This window comes from Arachis duranensis, chromosome 9 (genome assembly GCF_000817695.3).
Source record: "Arachis duranensis cultivar V14167 chromosome 9, aradu.V14167.gnm2.J7QH, whole genome shotgun sequence".
Classification (NCBI taxonomy): domain Eukaryota; kingdom Viridiplantae; phylum Streptophyta; class Magnoliopsida; order Fabales; family Fabaceae; genus Arachis; species Arachis duranensis.
The window spans coordinates 101635632-101648570 of NC_029780.3; the positions used below are offsets into that span (position 1 = coordinate 101635632).

Here is a 12939-nt window from a genome sequence, read left to right on the forward strand (position 1 = left end):
TGTGGGTGCTCTATCGAGGAGAATCTCTGCTTGATGCCTAGGCCGGTGAGGAATTCTGTGAATTTCTTGTCGGTAAATTGTGTTCCGTTGTCCGAGATGATGACTTCAGGAATACCGAATCGTGTTATGACTTGTCTCCACATGAATTTCCTGCAATTGGACGAGGATATGCTGGCCAGTGGTTCGGCCTCTATCCATTTTGTGTAGTAGTCGATAGCGACTATGAGGTACTTGACTTGTCCCGGGCCAACGGGAAAAGGTCCCAAGAGATCGACTCCCCACTGCGAGAATGGTCGAGAGGCCGTTAGCAAGCTGAGCTCAGAGGCCGGCGCGTGATGAATGTTGGCGTTTTCTTGGCACTTGACACACTTCTTAACGAATTCCTTGGAGTCAGCCATCATCGATGGCCAGTAATATCCGGCTCGAATTAGCTTTCTCGCTAGGGCTTTGCCTCCTATGTGGTGGCCGCAGCATCCTTCATGGACCTCCCTAAGGACGTAATCCGTCTGGTCGGGATGTAAACACTTCAGTAGGGGATGATTGAATCCCTTCCTGAAAAGCTGACCCTGGATGATGGCGTATCTGGCGGCTTCCCTTCTTAACTTTTTGGCATCTTTTTCGTTGTCGGGGAGCTTGCTGTTTTCTAAGAAGTCGATAATGGGATCCAACCAGGAGGGGCTTAGGTTCGAGAGGTGTAAAGTGACTGCCGGCTCCTTCAACTTCCCTTGGATTAGAGACCGGTTACCCTCTCCCGGTTTGGTGCTAGCCAACTTTGACAAGAGGTCTGCCCGTGTGTTCCTCTCTCTCGGAACGTGCTGGATCGTGACTTCTTCGAACTTTTGGCTCAAGTCTTTGACTCTTTCCAAGTACTTCTGTAGCAGTGAGTCCCTAGCTTGATAACTTCCGTTTACTTGGGAGGTGACGATTTGCGAATCGCTGCATATCTCCAACCTTGTTGCCCCGACCTCCGCTGCTAAGGTTAAGCCTCCTATAAGGGCTTCGTACTCTGCTTGATTGTTTGAAACGGGAAAATCGAACTTGATTGACTGTTCGTATACGACTCCGGCTGGGCTTTCCAGGATGATCCCGGCACCCCCGAACGTCTGGTTGGAGGCTCCGTCTACATGGAGCTTCCACCGTGTGTTCGTATCTTCGACCAGATCCCCCGCTACTTCTACCAGAAAGTCCGCCATCGCCTGCGCTTTGATGGCTTACCGGGGTTCGTATCGTATGTCATATTGAGAGAGTTCAATCGACCAAGTCATCATTCTCCCCGCCAAATCGGGTTTTTGGAGCACTTGCCGGATCCCCTGGTCCGTTCTTACGATGATCTGGTGACTTTGGAAGTATTGCTTCAACCTTCTCGAAGAGGTCAGGAGTGCCAGAGCTAGCTTTTCCAGTTTGTTATATCTTAGCTCTGCCCCTTGTAAGGCCCTGCTAACAAAATAGACGGGTTGTTGTGTCCGTCCTTCTTCTTGTACCAAAACTGAGGCCAAGGCTTCTCCTGTTATGGCGATATACAGGTATAACGGCTCCCCTTCTTTTGGCTTCCCGAGGACAGGTGGTGCCGCCAGGATCTCTTTGAAATGCCGGAAGGCTTCCTCGCATGCGGGTGTCCATTCGAACGCCATTCCTCTCTTCATGAGGTTGAAGAAAGGCAGGGCTTTTGTTGCCGACGCTCCGAGAAATCATGATAGTGAGGCCAGCCGACCGGCCAACCTCTGGACGTCCTTGATACTACCTGGGCTCTTCATTTGGAGTATCGCCTGGCACTTCTCCGGGTTGGCTTCTACCCCTCTTTGGGTTATCATGAACCCGAGGAACTTTCCAGCTTCCACAGCGAAAGCACACTTGAGGGGATTCAGCCTCATACCGTGTTGCCTGAGGGACGCGAATACACTCGCCAGGTCGTTCAAAAGGTCGTCAGGTCGTGTTGTTTTGGCGAGGATGTCATCCACGTAGACTTCAACTGTCTTCCCTATGAGGTCGTGGAATATCCTATTCATCAGCCTCTGGTATGTTGCTCCCGCATTTTTTAGGCCGAATGGCATCACCTTATAGCAGAAAGTTCCTCCTGGCGTTATGAACGCCGTCTTGTCCTCGTCTGGGCTGTGCATCGGTATCTGGTTGTAGCCGGAGTAAGCATCCATGAAACTTAAATACCGGTATCCCGCCGCAGCGTTGACGAGTGCATCTATGTTAGGGAGGGGGAAGCAATCCTTGGGACATGCTTTGTTAAGGTCAGAATAGTCCACGCACATTCTCCACTTGCCGTTGTGCTTTTTCACCAACACTACATTCGAGAGCCATGTAGAGTAGTCGACTTCCCGTATGAAGCCTGCTTCTAGGAGGCTGGCCGTCTGCCTGGCCACCTCCTCTGCTCTTTCCGTCGACATCTTTCTCCTTCGCTGGGCTACCGGGCGTGCTTCCGCCTTGACGGCGAGATGATGTGAGATGATATTTGGGTCTATGCCCGGCATGTCGGCAGGAGTCTAGGCAAACAAGTCCTTGTTGGCTCTTATCATTTCGACCAAAGGTTCCTTCAACTCGAGTGGGAGGTTTTTGTTAACGAACGTGAATCTTTCCTCTTCATCGCCGATTCTGAACTTCTCCAGGTCCCCTTCCGGTTCTGGTCTAGGCTCGTCGTCTACTCTGGCATCTAGGTCGGCTAGGAACACACCGGACGCCTCTTTGGATTTCTTTCTAAGGGAGAGGCTGGCATTGTCACAAGCGACCGCCGTTTCAAGGTCTCCTCTTATGGACCCTATGGATCCGTCGTCGGTAACAAATTTCATGATCAGCAACTTTGTGTTGATTATGGCCTCGAAATCATTGATCGTTTTCCTTCCCAGGATGATATTATAGGCGGTGGAGTCTCGGAGGATCACGAACTCGGCCATCGCCGATCTCCTGTCCTGGGATTGTCCTACTGAGATTGGCAGGGATATTATTCCGTCTGGCTTGATGAAGTGGTCGCCTAATCCAATGACCCCGTGTTGGTGAGTCGTTAGGTCGGCATCCTTCAATCCCAGCGCATCGAACACGTTGCGGAACATGATGTTTGAGTCCGCTCCCGTGTCGATAAGGATGCGCTTGACGAGGCCGGTCCCCACTCGGGCCATTATGACCATGGGCGGGTTCTCCGGGACGTCGTCGAACCATTGGTCTTCTGGGCCGAAAGAAATGGATGGAGGCTTCTTAGAGTTTCGCGTCGACGAGGAGGAGATCGACAATATCTTTGTGTCCTTCTTGTGTGCGGACCTGGATCTCGGTGCGGCGTTTTTGGCCGTTACTACGTTTATCACAGTGAGGCCGTGCTCTCCGCCTTCTGGCTCTTGTCGCCGTTTTGCCGAGCGGGTTTTGCCTTCTTCGTCTTGGTCGCAGTAGCGCCTTCTTGGCTCCCTGATTAGGTGGGAGAAGGCCGCTAGTTTTCCTTCCCTTATCGCTTGTTCCAGTGCATCTTTCAGGTCAAAACAATCCTGCGTTAGATGGCCATAACCCTTGTGGTAGTCACAATAAAGGTTTCTGTTCCCTCCAGTACGGTCCTTGAGTGGTCGGGGCTTCGGCAAAATTCCTTTCTCTGGACTGCCGTTTGTTGGCGGCTACAACTCGGCTGACTTCCTCGTCGTTTATGTATTCTTTAGCTACCGTCTGGATCTCGTGCATTGTCCAAACTGGTTTCGTGGTGAGATGTTTTCGGAAGTTCTCGTTGAGGAGGCCGTTAGTCAGGCAAAGACTGGCCACCGAGTCGGTTAGGCCATCGATTTCCAAGCATTCATCGTTGAACCGATCTAGGTATCTCCTGGTCGGTTCTCCTTGTCTCTGGGTTACTCCTAGAAGGTTGATGGGGTGCTTTGCCTTTGCTATCCGTGTCGTGAATTGGGCTAGGAATGCACGGCTGATGTCCGAGAAGCTGTAGATGGATCCTTGCTGGAGGCCGTTAAACCACCTCATCGCTGGTCCTGCTAAGGTTACTGGGAAAGCACGGCATCTTACCTCGTCCCCCACTCCCTCCAGGTTCATCCTGGCCTCAAAGGCCGTGAGATGTTCTAAAGGGTCTTGAGTTCCGTCGTACCTTAAGTCCGTCAGTTTGTCGAAGTGTTTTGGCAACCGGACCTCGAGGATAGATTGGTGGAACGGGGTGGCGCCCATTATCACAGGTTGTCATGTTCTCTCGGATCTCCTTTCCCCGTCTTCGCGACCTCTTGTCGCGTGGCGGGTTAGCCTGCTCCGCGAGAAGATGATCGTGTCATTTCGTCTTCTCGGGATAGGAGACTCCTCCCGTGTGCTCTCCGCTTCCGTTCGGGATGCGGATGTACGCCGCGGGCGGCTCCGGTGAGAGTCTTCCTCCTCGCTCTCGGGAGACGGGGTGTAGCTGGGATCGGTGGCTCGTTCGTCCCGCTCCCGGTCGGCCAACTGCCGCTCCAAGTTCTGGACCCGGTGGCGTAGCTCTTGCATTATTATGGCGCTGTCGCCGCCTGTTCCCCCGAACGGTCGTGCTCTCGTGAGCTGTTCTGCGTGTTGACGGGGGGACCTCCGCCGCCCCCTTAGCGAGGCGACGGAGGCTGCCCCCTCTGCTCCGGCTGCTCGGGCTTGGTCTCTGGGACCAAGCGCGACTTCCATTTAGGCAGAGTTTCGATCCCCACAGACGGCGCCAATGTTCGGTTGTCGGTTTCCGGACAGGTCGGTGGTTAGGTGAGATGGTGGGAGGGCCTTTGATCGCGCTGGAACTGGTCTTGCCGAGTAGCCGGGTACCCGTTGCGGAATGAGAATGAGGGGGGGTGCCACCTGCAAAGACACTCCGACGCTCCGATGGGTCGGTCCGACCCGTACCTGCATGGGCCACACCGCAACAATATATATATATATATATATATATTTTGAAAGTATTGAACATTAACAACTCAAAGCTTGAATTATTATTATTTTTTGTTAAATGTTAATTATTGAGTTATACAAGGTGGTGCCAGCGTGCGATGGAATAAGAACATGCTATGTTTTGGATCTTTCGTACTTTTATTATTAGAAACCAACTTATGAATAATGAGTTAGGTAATGCGGCAAATATTCTTACCCTTACCCAATTCTTTGGTGACAGCGATACTTGTATGTAATATAACATATACCATTTGCATTTGATATAGTTCCATCCCGAGGTTAATATTTAGATAAGTTATGTAATATAACATAGCATTTCCATTTAATATAGTTCCATCAATATGTTAATATCTAGATACGAGTTTAATAACTTTCTAAAAAATATATTGTTATTGTTCAGTTGGTGTTTATATTTATCCAAATTTTAATATGATAAATAATTAATTTAATTATTTACGTTAGTTCAAGTGATAATAAAGTATTGAATGTCTATACACACACTAAGCTATACACGTATATAATTACTAATTAGTAATTATTAGAGATAATTCATTATACCCCAAGAAAATTAGTCTCATGTCTTGATGATAAAGATGCTCTTCAAAAACAAAATTGGAGATAATTACGAATTAGTAATTATTAGAGTAGATAATTCATTATACTTATAGTTTACATTTTAAAAATAAAATATCATTTTTATTTTTTTCCTCAAGAATCTAAATATATATTATTTAAAAGCTTTAAAAGTATCTTTTTTTACTATGGATGTATTAAAATTAATTATTAATTATTAATTATAAAAAATAAACTACTATTGTTGTTTAACGTTAAAATGATACAAAATTTTCAAAACCATTTTTTCATAAAGAATAACATTTCACACGGTAATTTTGTCTGCTTCGTTCATCTCACAACCCACAAGCAATCTAGATAAAAAGGCTTTTTTACGTAAATAAATTATTGAGAAATTAATTTTACATAATTTTTGTAAATGAAAATTAAATATACAAAAAATTCCTCTAATTATTTATATAAATTATTTTAGAATACTCAATTTTACCTCAAAAGAGTAAATCCTGCTTGGGAGAAACAATTTGTAAGTTAATTTTAAACTAAAATTATTCGTAAATTATGATACTCTAACCCTATCACTATTTAATAAAATATTTACTGTTGTCCATTAACACATAAATAATGGTAGCGCGTAGTGAGCTAATAAAATTAGGTGAATGCTATGATGTCTATCACTTTGTATTTAAGTTACTAAAAGAGGTAAATAAAATATATTTAATAAATTTTACATGATTTATTTTTTATTTTAAATATTTTATTTTTTACTTTAAAAAAAAAGTTAGACAATCTAGCCACCATAACAAAAACACCATAAAACTCACCATAAAATTATATATAGCCTAGTACGATTTATGTAAAAAAGGCAAACATTCAACATTATGTCATAATTTATATACAAATAATAAAAAATCTACACATCAAATATTAAATAACTTTCATAAATTTATAATAATTAAATATTAAATAATAATACAAAGTTTAAATTGATAATGTAAAAGTCTTCTTAATAAAAAAATAGTAATATATTTGATTAAAAAAAATCATATATATTGCGGATGCCGGATTATTTGACTCGAGCAATGGTGGGTGGTACCTGCAAAGACACTCCAACGCTCAAATCAGAATGGATCTGAGAGAAATAAAGTGTGTGGAATGAATCTGTACCTGAGGGGACCTGGGCCCTCCTTTTATCGGTGATGGTGGATATCTTATCTTATCTTATTTGGCTAAGATAAGGGAGACGTTTAAATTCGAAAGTTGGTTCGGGTCCAGGTAACCGAGTTCGGGGGTTATTCTGGGTGTGAAATCCTTGGGCTCGATCCATAACAGTTGCCCCCGCAGCGGGAGAGCGAACGAAGTCGGTCTCTGTCGCTAGAGGATATGGTTTTGGCCGTTGGTGGCCTTCCTCGTTTTGTCGGAGTGGAGTTTCAGTTTGACGGATCTTCTTTATCGCGGGGGGCCGACGTGTCGGCCCTGAGTTTGTGTTTAAGCCAAGGTTCGTCATCTTCGGAATCCGTGTTGTTGGTTGGCGTGAACCTTCCATATTCTTGCGCCTGCTTCACTTTTTGGGGCATGTTGTCAGTTGCGTTTTTCGAAGAGGTGCATTTATTTGAGAAGACGCTTGGTTTGCTTTCCAATTTTGCCCCTTAGTGCTTTGTTTACTTCCAGGGCTGTTTTCATCCTTTTCCATTTTTGAAACCGTTTTGGTTTTTTTCCTTTTCTTCCCTCCTTCATTTCATTTCTTAGTTTTTGCTCTCCTTTGTGGACTTTACTTCCTTCTCTCTGGTTTTTTCCTTGTTTTGTTATTGTCGAGCTTCTACTTCGTTGCTGTCGTTCTTCGGCTGTCATGCTTTTGCTTTCTATTCAGGCGCCTTTCAAGTTTTTCTTGAATTATCAGGTTGGTGCTCTATTTTTCTTTTTTCTTTGTGTTCTGTGTTACTTGCTTCCCTTGTTTTTGTGTATATCTGGCTGTTGTTCTCTGGTGTGTTTTGGGTAGAGGTATTAGTTTTGTCTTTTGAAGGGGCTGAGCACCACTGCGTGGAATGTAGTGAGTAGTAGGTTTTTGACTGTCTTTTCCTGTTTTTGCATAGTTTTGTTAGGCTTGACGGTGGTGCTCCTCCCTGTTTTAGGTATGAATCGGCGGAGGAATGAGGGTGTGGGTGCTCCAGTAGCTCCCTCTCGGGGTGTTCCCTCCCGTTACGCGCGGGTGACAAGCGACGTTTGGGGGGTTCCTTCGCGGATGATGGAAGTGGATATTCAGAGGCTCTGTGATCAGGGGGTGATTTGTGAGGGTGGTGATGCCGAGCGTCTATACGAGCTCGTCCTCCCCGATGCCGACAAGAGGGTTTGTTATTTGAACCTCGATTCTCTGACCGTTTTGGACTGGATGTGGGTCTATGAATCAATGTTCACCCGTCTCGGTGTGCGGTTCCCCTTTTCGCCCTTTGTTCAGGCGTTGCTGAGTCGGTATTCCGTGGTGCCATCTCAGCTTCGTCCGAACAGTTGGGCGGCTGTTCGTACTTTTGAGCTTGTCTATGAATACCTTGAGCTTTCGATTTCCGTTCATGTTTTCCTCTTCCTCTTCTTGTGCACTCTTCCGACCAAGGAGGGGAAGCATAAGAAAGGGTATATGTCGTTTAGGGCTCAGCCGCATCGACGTATATTTGGGATGTTTGAGGACTCCTTTCATGGGTTCAAAAGGGAGTATTTCAAGGTGCGCCCTATTCGAGGGCATCATCCTTTCTGGTTGACGATGGAAGGTGAACGTCGGTTTCTGACCTATTGGAACTTTGGTGTCGGGCCATCGGTGTTGACGAGAGTTACCTATGATGGCTTGTCTCTGGAGGACATGGATATTGCCAGCGTCCTCTGGCATTTGTTTGGGGAACAACCATTGAATCCCCAGGATGTCATGGGGGACCCCGTGGCCTGCAGGTTGTATATTGGTGTGTTTTGTTCTTTGGCGTTTTGCCGAGTTTGGGACTTATACTCTTCCTTTTCTTTCTTTCAGTTGAGATGGCTGGTGGTTTAACTTCCTTGGCAAGACTCAAGGCTGCTATGGATCGGGAGGAGGCGTCATCGACTTTTCCTTCCACCCCTTCGTCCCATCCAACTGTGGACTCCCAGGTTGTTTTGAATGAGGTTATCTCGGCTGGGGCAAGGGTTGATGCTCAGGCTTCCCCAGGTCTTGTGATCTCACCCGAGGAGGAGGTAATCGTGGTCTTGGCTGCTGAGGCTTCTCGGGAGCGGAAGAGGCCCGAGGAGATCAGTAGTGAGAACCTGGAGGAGGAGGGTGCTGTTCCTTCCGTGATGGATCAGCACTTCGATGCTTCGGGTTTCATTGACCAGCATCTGATTCCCGGTATTGAGGGGTTTTTTATGACTGTGACGTGGCCTTCCAGTCCAAGTCGGTGTATCGCTCCCTTCTCGGATCTGCGGTTATTGTTTGGAAGGCTGAGCCCGTGATGGCCCAGGTTGGCCTTTTGGACAAGAAGTTGCGCTATTCTCAGGCCGAGGTGGCCAAGTTGAAGGAGCAACTTAAGATTGCAGAGGTGGCGAGGGAGAAGGCCGTAAAGTCGTCCGAGGAGGCCGGGGCTGAAATCCCCTGTCTTTCTGAGGTTGAGACTTTACTTTTGTCTTAGCTGGGCGGGGAGCGGAAGAGGGCTTCCGACGTTGAATCTCAGGCTTCTGTACTCCTTGCTGAGGTGAACTCCCTGAAAGTTGACGTTGCGGGGACGAAGGCTGAGGTGGAGGCATTGAAGAAGGAGAAGACGGAGCTTCTTGCAGATGTGAAGGAGGCGGTGATGGCAGCTGAAGAGACGATGAGGGCTCAGGCTCAGGTGCTCGCCCCAGGTGCCGACGTGTCCGTCATGGGGGCGTTCAGGATTGTTCAGGATGGTCACATTGTGGATCTTTGAGTAGGGTTTCTTGCTTTTTGTTTTGCTGATTTCATGACTTGTAATTTTTTTAAATTTGGCTGGTCGTGTAGCCGTGTTATGACTTTGGATTGTTGACTTTTGGGTGACTGGGCCGGTCGGGCCGTTTTATTTTTATTGAGCCGTGTTGTTGACTTTTAGATTTTTTTGAATAGTTGCTTTTGGGTCAGTCAGTCCTTTTATGTTGCAAGCCGTTTGTATTGGCTTTTGTTAGCCATTCCTGAGTCATTGTGAATTAGGATGTTGGTAGGCCGTTTAGTCGTGTGTGCATGGATATCCGTTTTTAGGCCTAGAGGATGATCGATCCTCGATGTTGGCCATTTGTTCGTTTGCCGTTACAAAATTATAGGGAGAAGCGGGGCAGGTGTATTAAAGAAATTTTATTAAATTAGGTAGGGGATGAGCCTACGCGTAATATCGTCGCAAGTTGGCGGCGTTCCAGGTCCTTGAGATGTCGGTGCCGTTGAGTCTTTCGAGCTTGTATGCTCCCTTTCCTACTGCTGCCTTGATTTAGTATGGGCCTTCTGATGCATGAGCATCTTGTTTATCTTTTTCTAGTAAATTTGCACTTAAATTATTGAGTCTAATTAAGAATTAATTATATTTTAGCCACTATGGATGCTGTTTTGAGTCTTGGGCAAATTTATCTATTTTAGGTATCATTTGGCGGAATTTGACGGAGTTTCTGCAGCACAAGAATCAAAGGAGATAGCTGCGAGGAGCGACGCGCACGCGTGCCTGATGCGTGCGCGTGATCTGGAAGTCTCCACGGCGACGCGTGCATGTGACTGACGCGTACACGTGATTTGAAGATTTGCTCAACGACGCGTCCGCGTGACTTGCGAAGAAGACCAGCGACGCGTACGCGTGACTAACGCGTACGCGTGAAGTGCGCGATTTGCAGAATTTATAGAAATTGCTGGCATGGATTTTGGGATGCGTTTTGACCTAGTTGCCAGCCCAGAAAACACAGATTAGAAGCTGTAGAATGGACAAATCAAGTGGTCCCCACCCATCAGCTGAAGACTTGTTAATTAATTCGAATTTAAATTCAAATCTTATATTTAGGAAAAGATATTATTTTTAGTTTTAGATAATTAGATTTTAAATTTATTAGGATTAGTTATAAATAGGAACTCTGTACATTTAGACAGGGGAGATACTCTTTTTACCAGAACCCTTATTTTTCTTCTCTGAACCATGAGCAACTAATCCTCCATTGTTAAGGCTAGGAGCTCTGTCTATTTTCATGGATTGATTCGTTTGATCTTTTTAATTTAATTCATGTCTTGATTTATATTTCAATAATTGTTTTCGTTCTTTATTCTATGAACATTGGGTGGAACAGAAGTATGACCCATGTTCTAATTGAGTTCTCGTAAAACTTAGAAAAGCTCTTTACTTGAACAACAGCTTGAAAATATATTATACTGAATTTTTAATTATTTGTATTTAAAGGGATACGTGACATATAATCCCCTTATTTGTGGATAATTAGGATTCTTTTGGCATATAAACTAGAAATTGATCATCACCCTCTAATTGGAATTAATTGACCAAGGAATTGGCAATTAATGAATTTTAGAGGAGACTAGGAAGGTCTAAGGAATTAGGGTCTAGTCACATATAGTTTGTCATGAAATTAAATCTTGCATGATTAAATTAATTAGTAATAAAAGTTAATCCGGAAATTAGATAACTCTGAAACCTTAACTGCTTTCTCAAATATTTTATTCCCAACTCATTGCTGCTTACTTTCTGAAATTTTTAAAGTACTGTTTAATGCTCTTAGAATATCTCAAAACCATTTTCTGCTTGCCTAACTAATCCTATCAAACTCTATTGTTGCTTGATCCATCAATCCTCGTGGGATCGACCCTTACTCACGTAAGGTATTACTTGGTACGGCCCGGTGCACTTGCCGGTTAGTTTGTGGTTTGTAAAATACCGCACCACCTTCCCAATTGGGGGTGAGTTTTCCTTCTCCGGGGGTGGGGGCGATGATATCGTTTTGTCGTAGAACGAGGTTATCGGGTGGAACTCCCGTTGGATTACACCGCGGTTATACCTTAAGCCGATTCTTTGCTTTAAGGCTAACTCTCGCATATGGGCTATGCTTCTCACTTCATCTGTGAGGTCCCGTTCTGCCTCTTCGTCGTTACTTCCGATTGTTCTCTTGGGGCTTGGGTCTCCTACCTCTACTGGGATAATGTCTTCTATGCCGTATGTTAGGCGGAACGGGGTTTTCCCTGTAGAGGTCTGGGGTGTGATTCGGTATGACCAGAGGACTGATCCGAGTTCGTCAGCCCATAGCCCTTTGGCCCCGTCGAGTCGTTTCTTGAGTCCCTTAACTATTATCTTGTTCGTGGACTCTACCTGTCTCTTTGTCTGGGGGTGTTCTACTGAGCTGAAACGGTGGGATATGTGCAGCCCTTCTAGGAATTCTCAAAATTTATTGTCGATGAATTGGGTTCTGTTGTCTGAGATTATGATCTCGGGGATCCCGAACCGGGTTATTATGTGTCTCCAAAAAAACTTTCGGCATTGGGTTACCGTGATGGAGGCCAATGGTTTGGCCTCGATCCATTTGGTGTAGTAGTCTATCGCGACGATGAGATACCGGAGTTGTCCGGGTGCCGTGGGAAAAGGGCCAACAAGGTCGACGCCCCATATTCTGAATGGCCATTCTGCCATTATGATGTTGAGCTGGTGTGTGGCGGCCTGATGGAGGTCGGCATGTATCTGGCATTTGTTGCAGTTTTTTTACCAACTGCATGGAGTCCTTGATAACCTAGGGCCAGAAGTATCCAGCCCAGATAACTTTCTGGGCTAGGGTTTTGCCCCCAATGTGATGGCCACAACAGCCTTCATGGATTTCACGGAGTATGTACTCCGTGTCCCGGGGCTCGACGCACTTGAGTAAAGGTTGCGAGAATCCTCGTTTATACAGTTGTCCTGTTAGGACGGTGAAGTTGGCAGCTTCCCTTTTTATCTAATTTGTTTCTTTAAGGTCCTCGGGTAGTACTCCATTGAGGAGGTATTGTAGGATAGGGGAGGTCCATGATTCTGGGTCAGAGATCGGTGGAACGGTGTCGGTCGCAGTTGATACGGACGGCGTTCTGACGACATCCTGAATTAGCGATCGGTTACCTTGTCCTGGCTTGGTGCTGGCCAGTTTTGATAGTAGGCTGCTCTTGCATTTTGTTCCTTGGGGACGTGTTGTATGGTTACACAATCAAATTCTTCCTTTACCTTATTTACCTTGGTGAGGTATTGTTGGAGCAGGGGATCTTGTGTTTGGTAGTCTCCGTTGACTTGGGAGCTGACTACTTGTGAGTCGCTGCATACCTCCAAGATTTTTACCCCAACCTCTTTGGCTAAAGTTAAGCCGGCTAAGAGAGCCTTGTACTCTGCTTGGTTGTTGGAGACCGGGAACTCGTACCGAACAGATTGTTCGATTACGACCTCGTTTTGGCTTTCAAGTATCACTCCAGCTCCCCCGGAAGTGATGTTGGATGAGCCGTCTACGTGTAGCTTCCAAGTTTCGACGGCG

General features: G+C 45.9%; 2 protein-coding genes across 2 annotated transcripts in view; both read right to left on the reverse strand.

Annotated features, from left to right (window-relative positions):
• Window positions 1-1193, reverse strand: part of LOC107466426 (uncharacterized) — a 1504-nt gene extending 311 nt beyond the window's left edge. The window contains exon 1 of the mRNA XM_016085402.1: window positions 116-1193. Within this exon, the coding sequence (XP_015940888.1) occupies window positions 116-1193 (1078 nt within the window). The remainder of the gene's footprint in view (window positions 1-115) is intronic.
• Window positions 1194-3510: 2317 nt separating this feature from the next.
• On the reverse strand, window positions 3511-4152 carry LOC107466427 (uncharacterized). Its single transcript, XM_016085403.1, has one exon. The coding sequence runs from the start codon at window positions 4150-4152 to the stop codon at window positions 3511-3513; it is 642 nt and encodes a 213-aa protein (XP_015940889.1).
• Between the last annotated feature and the right edge of the window lie 8787 nt (window positions 4153-12939).

Bases quoted from the DNA above. Each gene is read 5' to 3' on its own strand.
- LOC107466427 (XM_016085403.1), bottom strand. From the start codon at position 4,152: ATGGGCGCCACCCCGTTCCACCAATCTATCCTCGAGGTCCGGTTGCCA.